Source organism: Fomitiporia mediterranea (assembly GCF_000271605.1).
Source record: "Fomitiporia mediterranea MF3/22 unplaced genomic scaffold FOMMEscaffold_9, whole genome shotgun sequence".
Lineage (NCBI taxonomy): Eukaryota > Fungi > Basidiomycota > Agaricomycetes > Hymenochaetales > Hymenochaetaceae > Fomitiporia > Fomitiporia mediterranea.
Genome location: NW_006760394.1, coordinates 2,293,892 through 2,311,303, shown reverse-complemented (window position 1 = coordinate 2,311,303; position 17,412 = coordinate 2,293,892). Strand labels below are relative to the sequence as shown.

At 40.2% G+C, this 17,412-nt stretch overlaps 5 protein-coding genes across 5 annotated transcripts; 2 read left to right on the top strand and 3 right to left on the bottom strand.

Moving 5' to 3' along the window:
* Positions 1-309: 309 nt before the first annotated feature.
* FOMMEDRAFT_159378 (uncharacterized protein) lies at positions 310-700 on the bottom strand (the record flags this gene model as incomplete). Its single annotated transcript, XM_007269328.1, has 3 exons — positions 310-399; positions 454-473; positions 529-700. 3 exons carry the CDS (start codon positions 698-700, stop codon positions 310-312), a joined length of 282 nt encoding a protein of 93 aa, XP_007269390.1.
* Positions 701-1,528: 828 nt separating this feature from the next.
* Positions 1,529-1,828, bottom strand: FOMMEDRAFT_159377 (uncharacterized protein; the record flags this gene model as incomplete). The annotated part of the gene is made up of 2 exons (XM_007269327.1): positions 1,529-1,575; positions 1,630-1,828. The coding sequence occupies 2 exons, from the start codon at positions 1,826-1,828 to the stop codon at positions 1,529-1,531; spliced, it is 246 nt and encodes an 81-aa protein (XP_007269389.1).
* Positions 1,829-4,570: 2,742 nt separating this feature from the next.
* On the top strand, positions 4,571-6,135 carry FOMMEDRAFT_30592 (ornithine carbamoyltransferase; the record flags this gene model as incomplete). The annotated part of the gene is made up of 4 exons (XM_007269326.1): positions 4,571-4,987; positions 5,049-5,690; positions 5,756-5,829; positions 5,892-6,135. 4 exons carry the CDS (start codon positions 4,571-4,573, stop codon positions 6,133-6,135), a joined length of 1,377 nt encoding a protein of 458 aa, XP_007269388.1.
* Positions 6,136-6,375: 240 nt separating this feature from the next.
* Positions 6,376-9,771, bottom strand: FOMMEDRAFT_30591 (uncharacterized protein; the record flags this gene model as incomplete). Its single annotated transcript, XM_007269325.1, has 15 exons — positions 6,376-6,427; positions 6,982-7,437; positions 7,552-7,577; positions 7,646-7,686; positions 7,801-7,872; positions 7,929-8,072; positions 8,161-8,215; positions 8,298-8,374; positions 8,457-8,505; positions 8,548-8,557; positions 8,716-8,728; positions 8,764-8,893; positions 9,154-9,254; positions 9,528-9,579; positions 9,688-9,771. The coding sequence occupies 15 exons, from the start codon at positions 9,769-9,771 to the stop codon at positions 6,376-6,378; spliced, it is 1,362 nt and encodes a 453-aa protein (XP_007269387.1).
* Positions 9,772-9,885: 114 nt separating this feature from the next.
* FOMMEDRAFT_159374 (uncharacterized protein) lies at positions 9,886-10,482 on the top strand (the record flags this gene model as incomplete). The annotated part of the gene is made up of 2 exons (XM_007269324.1): positions 9,886-9,969; positions 10,246-10,482. 2 exons carry the CDS (start codon positions 9,886-9,888, stop codon positions 10,480-10,482), a joined length of 321 nt encoding a protein of 106 aa, XP_007269386.1.
* Positions 10,483-17,412: the final 6,930 nt, after the last annotated feature.

Below are 17,412 nucleotides of genomic sequence, written 5' to 3'. Positions count from 1 at the left end.
CCAAGCATAAATTAGTCATAAACTACAACGCACAGCTACGAGAGGTGTGCGGTTGGATTTGAGATCAGTATAGCCTTTGACTAAAAATGTTCCCTCCATACCTCAATAGATTTTGTCTTAAGCCACCATCTAAGATGCAATGCCAATGGAAATTAGTTTCACGGATTGATGAGTCCATGTAAGATATTGCTAACAAATCATGACGCAAATGATTCCGAGGATTCCGACAAAGCGGTTCTAAGCCGTCAGCATTATGACAAGCCTGTCCATCAAAATACATTGATCGCTCTCACTGTAAAATAAATTAGGCTAATAGGGCTGCACAGCTTGGCCTTCGTCGGTATCAATGAATCGTTGACCCATGCAGATGAGTACAGAGCTCACCCAGATATATTTTATCTGCAGAGACGCGACTCAGTGAACGCTGACGAAATAACCACAGGTTCATCATACCTCTTTATCAATCGTTACCACTTAAGTTACGTTCTTTGTCAGCGATATTACAGCTCGGTGAGGCGAAGTACGAACAAGCATTGTAGATTACGACAGTCAACATCGCTGCGTTGACGTATTGTACAGTGAAGGACTCGGAGCCAGGTAATGGTACCAAGTTTGGATCATCAGACTTAGCATCCGTGGCGCGGATTGAGCTAGTGAAGAACGAGTAGGCATGTCCATAGTCAAGAGAGTGGTTTGTCATAAGGAAGGGAGCACAAAATAAGATACATCATGGAATAACAGTCCCCTTTATACATAGCATGGGGAAGTTTACCGGTGATGCGAATTGCGCTTATGCCTCGTCTGAGATGCAGCATGAGAGCAATGAGCCAATGATTGCGCATGGTAGTTTAACTCTAAGTCTGGCGGAATAAATTACGTAAGTGATACGAGCGCTAAATTAGCTAATCCGACTGACTGTATCATTATGCGCCATGGGAACGGAGAATTGCACATGATGAATATGCTTGCTGCACATGGAGGAGCGACAAACGTCGATATGGAGAGTGACACACTACACCTTTCTAGCGAATAGCAAGCATTCTTATTCCATAGGCTATCAATTCGAGGTCGGCGGCTATCACACGCGGATAGACTCGCTCATTGTCTCCAGTAAAAAGTTAACTGTTAACTCGTTGAAATATTTAGCCTGCCAGAATAACTCACTGCTATATCATTTAGAAGGACAACATCTTCCTTTGATTGACCTATAACAATACCTGCGCCTCCGTCAAATTCAAATTTCATTTATGTGCTATTGCATCTTAGATCTCGTGGCATATTCTAGTGGTAGTTCTGCTCTAGATTTATCATCATCATCAGCTCTTCACATAGAATTTTCATTTCGTGTCTTTTAAGTTGGAGTTCTAGAGAACTCCAACTTTATATAAGCAATCCAAATTATAAGGTACACAATACAGACTTATGGATAATAAACAACAAGGCGTCATACAAGAATATTGAATTGTTGTAAATCATGAATCCTGTTGTCATGAGATATCCAAGTGGATGTACTGAAAAGTAGAAAGTGTCAAGTACTCAATGTGCCTCCCTCACTCGAACCTGATGCCAGCTCATCTGTTAAGGATTAGATTTAGCAAATGCAGAGAGAGCGATGTGGAATATCTTCACCAAATTCAATGTCGCTACTGATGGTTTGCAACCTGTAACTCGTACCTTCATTCATCCCTCTCTCGGCTGCCTCCTTTAGATTGATCATAAGGTGTCTTCCGAGAATACAGAGAATGGTCGGACTCCCAAAAGCGTTTAGAAGTGCGGTCCCGACGAAAGGACTAGTATGCGCAATTCGAAGCTCGACTATGCTCGCCATGAAGCAAAATATCACACTGCAGAAACTTGTGTGACATAAATTTAAATTACACAAAAATGCTCTACTTACAAGATGTAATATAGAACTTGATCTTGAATCAGGACTCTAACAAGGCAGAAACCTTTGAAACCACATGTTGTTCTCCAGTACTCTGCTCCCTTGAAGAGGGCGAGGAAAAGTAAAATCATCCCGTATATCATAGGGATCGTCCTTGTATAATGTATGAGGGAGAGTTAAGATATATCATTATAACATTTACCATGTAATGTCCAATAAAAATGCCGGAGGATTCCCACTGAACCTACAAACGTCCAGGCCCTCTGCAAGATGACTAACTGAAACTAATGCACTTCATATTTCAGTAAAACTTTAGTAAAAAACAGAATGTTGAGCAAAGATCACACCATCTCCAATAATTGTAATATAAATAGTAAGGCTCGTCTCAATGCTTACTTCTATGCCAAGAAGTACCTTGAGATATATTGAGAGCTGTTTGTCTGCCACAATTAGATTTGAAAAATCGGCTGAGTAATGAGTACCAACTTTGCTGAGCAAGTGCCAATACACGAATTTGGAGAATATCTATAAAGTAAGTATGTGTTTGCAACATCTCCTTGGAATTCTGTATCCATTTACTCACAGTCTATGAGGAAAACTGTGGTCAAGCCTGACACTAGGCTTCATGATTGTGTTCATAATAGAGACAGTAGCTCACTCACCACATAAATTACTAACCCAAAATGTTGTCCGGCCTTTTGGCTAAATCAATAAAATGTATGGACATTTAGGAGATACTACATACAGCTACAAGAGACACATATTCGGATTCAAGATCAGCAAATTATCCAGCTAACAATGTTGTATTCTACCTGGAAAGGTTTTGTTTGGAGCTATTCTCTAGAGCAAAATGTTAATACCAATTGCTTCTCACAATTAAAAAGATCCAAATAATATTTGCTTACTTATTACAAGGCAAATTATCCTGAGGAGCCCAGCATAGTAATTCTAACAATCTAGGTCAGAAAATCCGAAAAGCGTACACCTTCACAATTCGCACCATAAAGTGAATCAGGCTAATAGTGTTATATGGCTTGGGCTTTGATGTTATCAATAAATGGTGATATTGTTTCAGAACACTCTTTTACTCACCCAAAAGTATTTTATCTACAGAGAATAGTTCAGTGGTTTTCCGGGTGGCAACTGAACAAATATACCTCTTTATCCAGAGTCGTGACTTTAGTGGCATTTTCGGTCAGTGGGAATATGACTAAAGAAACTGTAGAACGAACAGCTTTGATAGACCAAGGCGGTAAGTAGTACAGTATCAAGGTACTTTGCAATAATAACATCGGAAACAAATGATGACACTAAGCTTGGGTCAATAGACTCGCTATTAGAGTGGGAGAATAATGAGTGGATATGCCTGTAGTCAAGAGGCTGGTTTGCCATAGCAGATAGAGAGGGAAGGATAGGATACATTGCTGCCTAAGGTTTTCTTTATATAATGTTGAACTTAACCTTTGATGCAGGCTGTGTATATTACTCGTTGGTGCATTCATAGGACCCCCAGGCTAGGTTACAAGGTGATAGTATCACAATTGAACTTTGGTCCGATCAGATCGAGAATTCATGTAAGGCATAAAAGTATACAGTGGTGACTCTGTAAAGAGATACAATTTTATTAAGGGTACATATATTTTACTATGTTTGGTATGAAACTGGAAACTAAAACGCAATAACTGACCTGGCGTATCAGGGTCACTTGCTCATCATATCAGTTACAAGAGGGTTTGTTCTTTGAGGATCAAACAATATATATCTATCAATGTCTGTGTTTGCATACTACTGCTTAGTAATTGACAGCCCTTGAGTTTGCCTACAACTGTTTTATGTCCTGGACCTGCGCTCCCTTTATGAAAAACTATCTGTCTGATAGGCAGTGTAGGCGGTGTTTTCTTGTCAGAGGCGCACCTCAATTTGATATTCGATCGTAATCAAGGATTAGGCAACGCTTCTATATACTGCGAAGTTCCGGCTTTGTATACAAATGTTCTTACTCATCAAATTTTTTAATCTCTGTTGAAGGTATCTTCTACAGTGTCTGATATCTAGTCGAGTGCTGAATCAGTAGAGTTGCTCAACATGTAGGATGGGCTGTAGGGGATGTATCTTTGTCGGTTGAGTTCCAGAAGAATGTACTCATCAATGTCACCATGTGTCTCGATCATACCAAAAGGTATACCATTATTTGGTTCCACCTGAGACTCAACTTGTCCCACAGCCGTGCAAGAAGATAGAGATGACATGTTTCAATTATCGATACGATCACATAGTCTCTGCATAGGAAATTCCCTTGTGTATCAAATTGATAGGAAGACAAAGGCTCAGTTACGTAGCAAATTTAAAAACAACGAAGTCTTGATCTAGTGCATCTGTGTCGAAATCCTCTTATTTGTATTTCTAACTATGATTAGAAAAGGATGAATATAAAGAAACATCGAATGCCGACGGGAGTCACCAACAACTATTGAAGTAAGCAAGTGCCATCAACGCGATCAAAATGGACTATTTCCAGACTGGCCGTAGTGCACGTGACTTTAAGACGCGAATATTTCTTACTTAGATTTTTTTTCCCTACTGTTTTTAGCGTGTCTTGACTCGAGTCACCTCGCTTGGCGGGTATAAAACAACGAGCACGCTCGTTCTATATACGTATTCCCCTTTGAAACTGATATCGGGAAGATGTCTCTCCCACGTTCGTTGATGTCCCTCGCAGACCTCGAACCGCGACAAATCAACCGGATAATTGCGGTTGCTCGCAGGTTAAAGAACATTTCCAGAGGCGTTCTTCCACCGCGAAGGCTAGACTCGAGGGAACTGGCATGGGGAGGTTCTGAAGAGCTGCAAAATGCGGGACAGCTCCATGCACCTCCACAGTCGTTGCGGAACATGAGCATCGCATTACTATTTTCCAAACGCAGTACGCGCACGCGCGTTTCGGCAGAGACTGCTATTGGATTACTTGGTGGACAGGCAATCTTCCTGGGTAAAGATGATATTCAGATGGGTGTTAATGAAAGTGTACGGGATACTGCCAGGGTATTGAGTGGGATGTGCCAGGGTATATTTGCACGCGTCGGCGACCATAGTGAGATCGAGGTATGGATATTGTGCCCGGTGAAAAATATATCTTGAGTGCTGAAAGCAGAATTATTTGTAGGAACTCGCAAGATATGCTAAAGTACCTGTAATTAATGCTCTTTCGGCTTATTGGCACCCTTTACAAGTACTTGCCGACCTTCAAACTCTTTACGAAGAGAGGTCGCTTCAAGAGGAAGCAGCTCCTGTGCCCCAGCCACTCGCACCCGAAGGTCCAGAACAAGGTACTACAACGGAAATAACAACTGAACCTCCGTCTGAACTTGTCGATGCCAATATTAAAATTGCTGCCACCACTGGTCGTACCAAAAGAAAGATGCGAAATATAACAGTTGCTTATGTCGGCGATAGTGCGAACGTACTGCATGATATGCTCGTCACCTATCCGCGTCTCGGACATAAACTCCAAGTTGCATCTCCGTCGAATCCGCGATATCGGGCACCGACTCCGGTTTGGGATAAAGTAGTCGAACTTGGATGCGATAATTCAATTACGTGGACAGCAGACCCACGCGAAGCAGTTCAGGGTGCAGACGTCGTTTTTACTGATACCTGGATTAGTATGGGCCAGGAAGCGGAATACGAGCAACGGGTGAAGGACTTCCAGGGCTACCAAGTCACGGAAAAACTTTGTGAAGGAGCAAGACCGGATTGGAAATTCATGCATTGTTTGCCTCGGAAGAGTCACGAGGTCGACGACGAGGTAATTAATACTTTATTTTTGAAAAAAATTCAGTGGAGGAAACGACTAAATGGCTTGCTTTACAGGTATTCTACGGTCCACGCTCACTTGTCTTCCGCGAGGCGGACAACCGTAAATGGACGACAATGGCTCTTTTCCAGTCAGTGCTTGGCTCACGTCCTATCCCAACTAAACCATTGATTTATTCCCGTTGTTTTGCAGCATGATGATCGGAGGCGGCTCTTACGAATCATTCAGACATAAAGGACCCCGATTAGAAACACTGAAGCTCCTCGTCAAGAAAAGTTCTTACAGCAAGGACAGGGGCCAAAAGCAACCTTCGGACTTCTTGGACCGCATAAAACAAAGCAAGGAAGGACAATCACCGAAGGAGGGAGATGTAGAGAAGTCAGAGACACTACCCACACAGTCGGTGAAGGACGCGGCCGATGCTTCTACACTGTGAACGTCGACTACAATGTCGATGTCATGATTTCGCTTACAGGTTAGAAGGAGAAGGGGATTCAAAAGATAAGGATGTCGCATCGGCAAGAGAAACTGGTATGACCGTCGGCAAGGTGCTGATGGTGCCAAAGTCACTTGGTGCTCTCTTACCGCTGCGCTATATAGGGTGGAACAGGTATAATGTAGCGAGAACTGGCTAGTCTTGGAAATACACTAATATAGTTGCTACTCCCACTGTGTCTCATTTCCGACCCCCGCAACCGACCCCGAAGTTCCCCAAGACGTCATTGAAGCTGCACGACAGTATGAAGGTAACCCCACTTTAGCAAGGCACATGCACGAGTTGCAGCCACTAACTGGGCGAGCAGCAGATTCTCTGAACACTTGAAAAACTATCACACATCACCGCGGTATTGTTATCGGCACTGCCAAACGCTGTTGAACGGGTGCTCGACACAGCTAAACTCAACCGTCACTGTACTAGGGTAAACAAAGCAAGGAAAGTCTAGGATAAACAACAACATAAATCACTGGGTAATGAAATAAAACATAAAATACAACACGACAATAATCTCAAAGGTATCCGTCGTAACTAAATACTAAATCCGTTCCGTTCCAGGGAGAAATCCACATACAAGGCAAATGAGTGAATGAGTACAGTCCAGTCAATCCAAGTTTGCCCACTGCGGGCTTTTGGTTCGAACGAAGGTGAAATAGCGAGGAAGAAAAGCGAAGTCGAAAGTAAAAGAAGGAAGCAGTAGAGAGCTCGGGACGCTATACTGCTTGCCCTATTCCATAATACGGATGCGAATGCGAATGTGCTTGCGAATAATCTTGGTGCTCATACCTCAGTTCCTGCACTTCGCGAAGCGGCGAAGTCGTACTCTCCGCTGCACTTATCGGGGACTCCATGTCCTTATCCTCCCGATGTGCGACATCTCCCCACGCCGGTTCTCTTTTGTCCAGCGGAGTCAAGGTCGGTACTCCATCAAATCCGTATCCCATGCCCCACCCCGTGTTCCGGCTTCCTAAGCCATATGCATCGTCACCTTCGCGCATCTGGACTTCACTCGCCATGACCGAAACACCGCCGACGCTCCCAAGCTCAAACGCATCTCCTCCTCTCCCATCTCGGATACCAGCGCTAGACAATGGTCGACGAAACGCGTAGTACGCGCCGGAAGCATTGCTCCGCATCTGAGAGTCTGCTGTGGTAGTGGATACAAAGCCATTGTTGGTGTACGCTCCTCGGATGTGTAACAGGACACGGGAGCAGAAGATGCTATGCAAAATTCGCTGCGTTCTATCGATAGCAGCACAGTTGTTATCCAAAAGCGGGGAGTGGCGGGGAGAAGAAAGATGTAAGTCAGTGCCCTGGTTTTCTGGATTTCGCTAGAGTAGGAAGAGTCCGACGTACATGATGAGAAATTCGTGCAGCTCAACCTATCATAAATATTATCGGGATAATCACTTCAGTGCATGCTAATTCAGCGGAAGAATAACGGACGTACGGGAGCAGAAAGGATAGTAACAAGGTTCGCAATGGATGTACCTTTTCCATAAGTCAATTCGCGTTAGCATCCGAAATCCGAGAAATGGAAGGTAGAAAATGAGTCCGCTATGGGCGGGGCCAGAGAGAAGACGAGATGAAGGAAAATTAACGTACATAAAATAAATATAAAATAAATAACACCGTCTTTGAACATTCGCACCATAAGAGTGCTGCGTGAGTGTTTGACTATTAACAAGATAATGTCAGGAAATAATACTTTAAAATGGGAGGTGGGTACATACAGTGTTCAAGTGCTTTTATAATTAGCAGGACTAGCATAGCCGATTCTGTGACCATTACAATCGCAAAATCGACAAACACGAATCTGTTGGCAAATTGCAGTGGGCAGCCGGTATACGCAGCTTGAAAGGGACCCAGCGAAGCATCTAAGAAGTATACGTCCGTGATCGGAGAACATAAGGGGACGAATCAGTAAGTTGGGCCACACGCAAGAAGCAGAAGTAGGAAGCATACCGGAAACACCTCCAAGATATCGCGTTAAGACGAATATATCAGCGACTAGAGCAGTCTAAGAAGCAGGAGAACACATCAATCAGAATAGAACCTCATCTGCGACGCGCTCGCGCATTTTAAGATGGGAGAGGACTTACCAAGACAAGAACCGTCAGTAATATCGTGATCCATGTCTGGCGACCCCAGATAGCCCACGTTCGCATCGTCAATATGACTATATGCGAAATAACGAATATCAGACAGAGATACTTCAGTGATTTGATGCTCAACGAACAACGTTAAAAGTCCTCACTGACCCTGTGCAACAACAAATCCAAACGCGACTGTTCCTGTTCCACATGAAAACTATGAGGGGTGTTGCTTGTGCTTTATCAGGTAGAAACGTACCTCCGACTGTCTGGAATAACTTCACGCATGCCTAATAATGACCCAGCGCGATTAGCATCACCGCCACATTGTTCAATACACCAAAAATATAGGTTACCGATGGATCAGACCCGACCATCAACACTAAAAGAACACACGCGCCCAAGAAGCAAATTGCTATCAGCTCACACTTCTCTTATATCTATCAAAGGAAGGCGAAGGTGGTGACCAACTCACCATACAATAACAAAATCAAATCCACGAACGGGAAATATCGATTCAGGAAGAAAAGTACTTTCGGTACACCCCATCGTGAAGGCCAGATGAGAAATGTCTCTTCATCCAATGTGAGGAAATAGTCGTATACCTGTAGGTCCAAAGGCGGAAGATGCGTGTGAGCGAGAGAAAAGTCGTCAATGAGAATTTTATGCGTGTGAGCAACGTACGAAGAGCATAAAAGTCGCGACTGTGTGTTGTCAACGTATTCAAGTGAGTACGAGGTCTCGTCCATGAAAAGTCCAAGACACATACCCAGGGTATACTAACAACGATTACGATTGCAATAAGAGGTGACGTGCTTCAGATTACGCCGAGCGGATCATTGAAACAATATTATGACACACACACCTTTGCAATATTGACATTCTGCAAGATATCTATAAATGCTGCTAGAGCTGCTGCATCACCGTTCTCAGTTGCAGAGACAATGTGCATCATGTTCGTGTTTACTGAAAGCAACATCGTTCGTCCTAAGTGTCCTCTTGGTATGCCACTGTACAGTGCTGCGGTCCCCTAAGTATGCACCTCAAGTCGTAAGCTGGTAGTACAAGCACCCGATAATATCGGCCAAGAGCGGCCGCTAAAGCAGAAATAAACAGAAATTTACAAGTCGCGGTGAGAGCGCGAGCGCGGGAGGGGCTGGTGCCACGGAGGTACAGAGACGGGTAGAGAGATACAGAGGGGAGCGTGGACTATGGTGTGGGTGGGCGGCATGGACACACGATCCACGGGCACGGGTGGTTTTGTAACCACCAGAGCGCGAACTTTCGAAGTCTAAAGGACAAAACTGGGACCTTGGGTGGGGTTCCTGGAGAACCGTGCGGAGAATCGGCGATCGAGGCTGGGTAAATTGGTATGGTGATTGGTGTCCATTTATCTTACCGTATCACCTCCTCCTTCCTTCAGAACTGTTTTACCAGTATTACTGGTCCTTTTTGATTTTGCTCCGTGATCTTGATCGGACATGGCCATTTCCTTTTCTTGCCAATAAAGTAGCCATAGAAGAAAATTTTACTCCCGCTCCATGCGCAGGCAAGTCAGGCGGAACAGGTCGTCAGTTAGAAAGCTGGTTACAGTGCAATGTTGAATGCAAGTTTTGCGTTTGCTCATTTGATAGATGACACGGGTATCGGTGCAAAGAAGAGACCGGTGCTCAATACGCGCGTGCGTACTACTCATCTATATACAGTCATCAAGATTTCACGAATCTCAAGAATCTCTCTACAAACTCTTAGTATTCCTATATAGCAAAACGTCCGCGAGAGCATGCTTTATCCATCTATCTGCTACTTAAAATATCCGAAATCCATCAAAAATTTTGTTGAAGTGCCAATAGACAAAGACAGTCATTAAATATATGTAATTACCTAAGCAGTGTTTTCCATGTGATGATTTACCTTGTGCCTCATGAGCCTCATATGTATCCGCATGCATATCCAGGGTAAAGTAAACTTCCCGCTTTTTGCTCACTTCCGCTCCGACAGCTCGCTCTGTGTCCCCGTGGGCTATGAAACGCCTCCATGTGCTTACAAATTGCGGTTCCGAAGCTTTCCGTCGACTCCGATACCTCCGTTTACTCCTGCGTGCGCCGTGTGGTACGCCCTGACAAAGCGGATAAACCTCGGAAAGATCAGCACAGTCCTGCCCGAAGACCGTCCCTTGCTTGGAGTCGAGTAATGGCTCGGCCTTGGGAACGACACAGACTTGGTGAGGTCTCCTAGAATTTATGTATCACATTGCAAAATCATTTTTCTTGTCTTATCTAAGCGGTTATCTATCCGAAAAATAAGCTTTGAGTGATCTGGATTGCAGGTGAGAAAAGGCTATCAAGATTGCATTCATCCTTGGGAACGCATTCGAAGCAAATGTTCTGGATCCCAACGCACAGTATTTGCCGACGAACAAGGGGTGACTTGGGCATGCCTTGTAATTGTTTTGCTAATGTAAAGACACTTCACAACAAACAGCGAGGTGTATTGGCTCCGGCGGAGACTATCACGTCTGAATCAACCTGACAGTTGATTGCAGGTCGAGCTCCGGAGCTGTTCACAACGAAACTCGGCCGAAGTCCAAGAAGGCATACTGAATGCACAAGCACTGCTTTAACATTTAACAAGAAGACGAATGAATAGCTTCTTTCACGCCTTTTCGCCTTAAGGAAGCCGGCGTGAATGATGCGAACGCCTCAGCTCTGGGGAACACATTGTGTAAATTCAATGCCACGCGCCGGTCACTGTAAGTTGAGCCCCGGAGCTTTTCACAAGGGAGCCTTTATCATGCATAACAACCTAGTGAATTTTGCTCACCGTCGGACTCATTTCGGTCAAGTGCCTGTTCCAGGTGTTTTCTAGTTTTATCTTCAGCTTGAACTGCTGCAAATTTGCACACTCTGATAATCTTTGTAAGATATAGTATAATAAACAGATTAAATAAACTCACACAAGATAGTATAACAACTTTCTAAGCCTCATACTATCTGCAAGTCATACAAAACAAAAAGTTACAGGTATTTGTACTGTGATATATATATTTGTATGTTAGAATACAGTATAATATATGGACAATTTGTCTAATTCACTGAACTTAATTAGTTCAAAACTTGTATTTAAAACTATAGCATGTAATAAACAACAATGAAATAATATAGCTTAGACTGCTAAGACATGTTATTGTTCTGTTCCTGTTCTGCAATTCCCCCCCCCCTCCCTCATTTATTCTGTTATTCTGTAGTATTCCTTACATACTATATTTTCCTTACTACTTTAATAATTCATCTATACCAAAATTCTAGTAATATCTGTTATGTTTTATAATGATGTACAACATACAACCAAACTTGAGAGTAGAAGCAAACAGGATCTGAAAAATCATACTAGGTGTTTGTATTTTTTGAAAATGCAAGCAAACAAATAAGGTTAATTGAAAGTTACTACTTAACCAAGTAATGTAGGGTAGAGAGAATAATAGGTAATAGAATGAAAATGTAAGTCAAGTATAGTGTTTGTATTACTTAGCTGGTGATTTGAACAAAACATACTGTATTAGTTATAATGAGAAAAAAATACAATACAAGTAATAGGTAACAATAAGCTAATACAGTTGATTATAGTATTCTGAATCCTGTTCCTGAACACTAATGAAATAGATGAAATCTGGAGAATGTAGCTACTCTAATAAATGTTAAACCATTATTTCTTCTATAGTATGTATCTCTACTACTACAACTACTAATAAAACTTCTACTTCTGTTACACAGTGACTCCCTTGTACTAGACAAAAGTAAGTATAAATAAAATATAAACACAGGTAGCTCCTTACTATTAGTAACATGCTAGGATTAATATAGCTCATTATAAACAAGATTAATGTGGATAAATTTTGACAGTTCAGTATATACATAATTACTACTACATTTGTATATTTGTGCTAGAACAGAGTATCTATCTTTAGTACTATATTTTCTTTATTTATAAGATAACTCTTAAACTTCTTAGAATTATAGTTTAGAAGGAGAGGGCTGAAGTTACTATATACAGTATATAGTTTAATTTACAGTTTCTTTATATATGTAATCTTTGTTACTTTTATTAGCTAATATAATACAGAAGTGAACAGATAGTAAAAATAGTAAAAATCAAAAGTTATATCTTATATATTGTCTATATATAAATACTTCAATCTTAATTATAATTTGAATTAAATAAAGTACTCTCTGTCAGTAACAGTGTAGAGGGGACCTGAAGGCTCAGTAAGGGGACCCAGGCTACAATTATCCTACATAACAGAAATACAGAATGTGAGCACCAGAATATAGTCAGAACTTGTAGAACAGACAGAGAGAGAGAGTGAGACAAGAGTAGAGTATATAGAGTGAGTCTAAGAGTACAGGACTATCTAGAGTAGATAAGATTAAGACTATAGGACCAGTCTGATCTTGTACACTTATATATACTAAACTACACAAGAGTACTCAGAGAGTATGAGCTACTAAGAATGATAAGCTACAAAGAATGAAAAAAAGGAAGGTCAAAGATAAAGGTACAAAGAATGAAGGGATAGACAAAGGGTAAGAGACTATAGAATGAACAAAGAATGAAAGAGTGGTCAAAGGAATGGAATGATAAAGTAAGGAGGGGTAGTAGTAAGAGTTAGTATGTATATAGTCTATAGACAGTACTCCTGAGGGATAGAAGTCCTAAGTTCTGGTACAGAAGGGTGTAGAACCCTTAGAACTGAAGGTACAAGAGTAGAGAACTGTAACATTACCCCCCCTCTAAAACCAATTGTCCTAATTAGTGAACATTAGGCTTGGTTAGTAGTTTAAGTATAGGTTAGAATAGTAGGGTTTAGAAATCTGTAAGGCAGAGTTAATGTAGAGCACCTGGATGAAGTTAATAGAAGTCTTAGATTGTCTTAGTAGTATAAGTAAGATTCTCAGTAGGTTCCCAAGTGTGTTCTTCAACTAGGTATCCCTTCTAGTAGATAAGGAACTTAAGCTTTCTGTATACTAGCTTAGTATCTACTATATACTCTACTTTGTATTCTGGTTTGGAACTGATGAGTTCTAGTAGAGGTAGTAAGGGTCTTTGTTGTGAAGGAAAACCTGGATCATAATACTAAGATAGTAGAACCTTGTTAAACACTAGGTGTATACACTTTTATATTGCTAGAAGTTAGAGTTTGTAGACAGAGGTACTAACCTTCTTTTCAATAATGAAGAGTCTGAAGTACTTGTTGTCCAACTTCTTTATTAGGCAATCTGTAGTCAGGTTAGTAGCTTCTAGTATAACTTTGTCTCTAGGCTAGTAATTCTTAGCTACAGATCTCTTCTAATTGTAGTTCTACTTTATTACCTGTACTACCTTCTTTAAAAGAGTATGTGTGTCTTCCCTAATCTTGTGTATCTGTTCTACAAAGTCTGTTACAGATTCAGAACTACTGTTCTAGTTTAGAACTGTCCTCTAGTATGAATGTCTCTTATAATTGAGAAAGAACAGGGACTGTCCTGTTGTAGAGTGTTACTAGTTATTGTGTACAAATTCTGCTAGAGCTACCTATTCAGACTAGTCTGACTACTAATGATTAATGAACATCTGAAGGTAGAGCTCAATCTCCTGATTGACTCACTCAGTTTGACTGTCAGTCTGTAAGTAATATGTAGTAGAAGGGTTCTCTTGAATTCTGAGAAGTACATACAAGTCCTGTATGAATTTCAACTTGAATTACAGTCTGTGATTGTGAATGAGCTTCTAAGGGAGTTTGTGTAACTGGAAAACATGATTCTAATAAATACACACTATACCTTCAGAAGTAAGTTCTGTTCAGGTTAGAACTGTATAGACTTGCTTAGAGAATTAGTTGACAATTATACAGATAGTATTATAACCCTAAGACTTGAGTAGCTTACTAATCAGGTCTACTAAGACTTCCTCCTAAGAGTGATCTAGGATTCAATACAGATATAGAGGAGTCTGAACCCTTGTCTAGTAGGCTTTAGTCTATTAGTACATATTATAACTAGTTACATACTTTAGGATTTCCTTCTACATTTCTAACTACTAGTAGTTCTAAGTAATGAGTTTCTGTGTTTTGTGTCAGCCTAAATGTCCTACAGTTGGATTGTTATAATAAGCTCAGACAATGTTCTCCTACAGCTTCTAATCCTTCAGAACATACAGTCAGCCTTCCTAGTAAACCTGTCTATCCTTATCCTCCTCCTAGTCTCTAGCCTACTTCTCTAACTACTTTACTACAACCTAGTCCTATGTGTGTCTTAGAGCTTACTATATATAAGTAACAAAGTCAACATTCTTGGATTTGAGTCAGATCTCTCAGATTGTCTTAGACACAAAACAGGAATTGTCTAGGAGAACAAGATTTTCATTATTATTCTCCCCCCTTTTATAACCTACTTGTCTTGAGAGTAAATCAGCTTTTGTCATTTGTGTTCTAAGTTTGTAGGTTAGTACAAAGTTGTAGTTCTACAGTTCTAACATTCAGCAGGCCTGACAGTAGTTAAGCTTCTAAAGTGTCTAGAAGTACTAGAGATAAAGGTGATTACTCTAAATCTCAAACTTTTGTATAATACTAAGGAGATATTAACACTACTCCTCTAGGGAACAGACAATTGTAAGGAGTTCCTTATTATAGATAGAGTAGTTCCATTCTGTTACAGAGAGGGATTCTAATCAGAATACTATCAGATACTACTTTCTGTCAATAAACTAGAACAGTACTACTCTATTTGTAAAGTTGGAAGAGTCAGCTTTGACTCAGAACTTGTCTACAACTGTTAGAACTACTAATATAGGCTTACTAGTAATGGCCTACTTAAGAGACTTGAATGTAGACTACTACTGATTACCCTATTGTTAAGGAACATCTTTACTAGTAAGATTGTGAAGGGGTCAGACAATAGTACTAAAGTCTTAAATAAAGTATTAATAATAGTTTATAAACTTAAGGAATACTTGGACCTGTTTCAGGTTTTAAGGTTGTAGCTAGTTCCAAACTGTAGTTACCTTTGCCAGATTCATACAGACCTCTCCTCCACCAATCACAAAGCCTAGATAATCTACTGACTCCTACACAAAAGAACACTTTACTTCTTAGAGGAACAGTTTATTATTTTAGAGCTATTATAGAACTGCTCAGATTAGTTAGTAATAGTACTTGACTGTCTAGGTGAAGATCAGAATGTTGTCTAGATACACACTAACATACCTCAAGTCAATCAGATCTGTAAGGATGTGATTCATGAATGACTAGAATGTTGTAAGCAAGTTAGTTAGTCTGAAGAACATTATAGTCAGTTTGTACAATCTGTAATTAGTTTAAAACACAGTCTTCTACTCATCTCTGTCTTAGATCCAAATATTATTGTACTCTTACCAAATGTCCAACTTAGTAAAAACCCTAGATGTATGTGTCTTATTAATGAGCTCCTGAATTAGAGGGAGTAGGTACTTGTTTTTAACAGTACCCTTATTAAGACAATAATAATCCTAAACTAGATAGAGCTTCCTATCTTTCTTTTTGACAAAGAAGAAAGGGGAGACTATAGAGGATTTTAAGGGTTGGATCTGACTGTTCTGAAGATTTTCCTAAAGGAACTTGTTAAGCACCTTCTACTTGTCTCTGTTGAATAGATAGACCTTACAATCCTTAGATTAGAAACCCTTAGTCAATTTAATTATATAGTTCTAGAGACAGTGTTTAGGAAGCTAGTCAAATTCCTCTTTACTAAAGACTTTAGAGAACTCTCAGACAAAATCCAGCAGGCTGAGTTTATGTGTGTTCTAGAGTAGAGTCATTCTAAGAGGGTTCTAGACTGGTTCTGTCTCAGACATTCTTTAGATTGACTCTGTTCTGTCTTAACTAGAATATGTGTCCACATATCTATCCTAGTTAAAGAAGAACAACTAGTCACTTTCATTAGAACTGTTAGTAACATTAGAAGTGTCTACATCCACTTAGGACAGTAGTATAAGATAGCTGTAAGACTTAAGACACTAATTGAACATAAGTGTCTACTCTAACTAGTCAATAGTAGGGTTGTAAGCCTTAAGCCATTTGAATCTGATGAAGATGTCTGTCTTTCTAAGGTTAGTGACTCTGAACTTAATACTTTCCTTATGATCCTGAATAGTCATCTGTAGTTGGACAAACTCAGTAATCCAACTATTCTAGGTTAGGGTTCTGTCTACATTATATACTAGGATTAGAAGTGAAACACATTGAGTAGGGAGGTAGTGTTCCTGTATGAAAGCCTTATTAATGTACAAACTAGTGTATTTACTGTCTACTAGAGCTATTGTTCAGATCTGAGGGGATCCTGAGAAGGGAGCTAAGAGGACAGAGACTTAGAGCTAGTACTCAGAACATTCTCTAATAAATTGCTACTTGTTCTGAAGGGAACATACAGCTTGTACAGTCTTATTGTCTGAGAGGGTAAGTATATGTACTAACATTTCCTTATTAACCTCTCTCTTTCAACAAGGACAGACTCATGTTCTCAACTGTGAACTCAGCTGAGACTATTCCTACTTAATACTATAGACAAACTACTAAGTAGTGAACAGGACTGAGTAGCATTCTGAATGTTCTGAGATCTTAGAATATAGAAGTAGTAGGTCAGATTGTACAGATTTAAACTTGGATAAAGTATAAAGAGAAGAATTAAAAGAATTAGAGGGAATAAGAGAACTATCTACTTTTGTTTTAACTTTTTCTTTCTAATAAATAATTTTGTTGATTTACTTTTTCTACTTTTTCTACTTTTCTTACTTTATTTACTTCTAATCCTACAGTGTCTATTGAATCAAAAGTGACTGTTAAAAAATCCAAGTTATAGCTCTTTAGTACTGTATTCACTGTTAGGCCTCTACAAAATCCTAGAGTACATAGTCAGAGTTTAGGAGTTCTAAGGTGACTTCCAGATTTGTAAAAAAGGCTTCTTACTATAAATCCTACTTGTCACTCATTATTACTCTAATAACCTGACAGATATACTGTTACTTCTATAAACAGTCCTTAATTTGGTACTCTAACTTTCTGTAAGTAAAGTATACTCCTTACTTTTAGGCTTCTCTAATGTTTATTAGAACA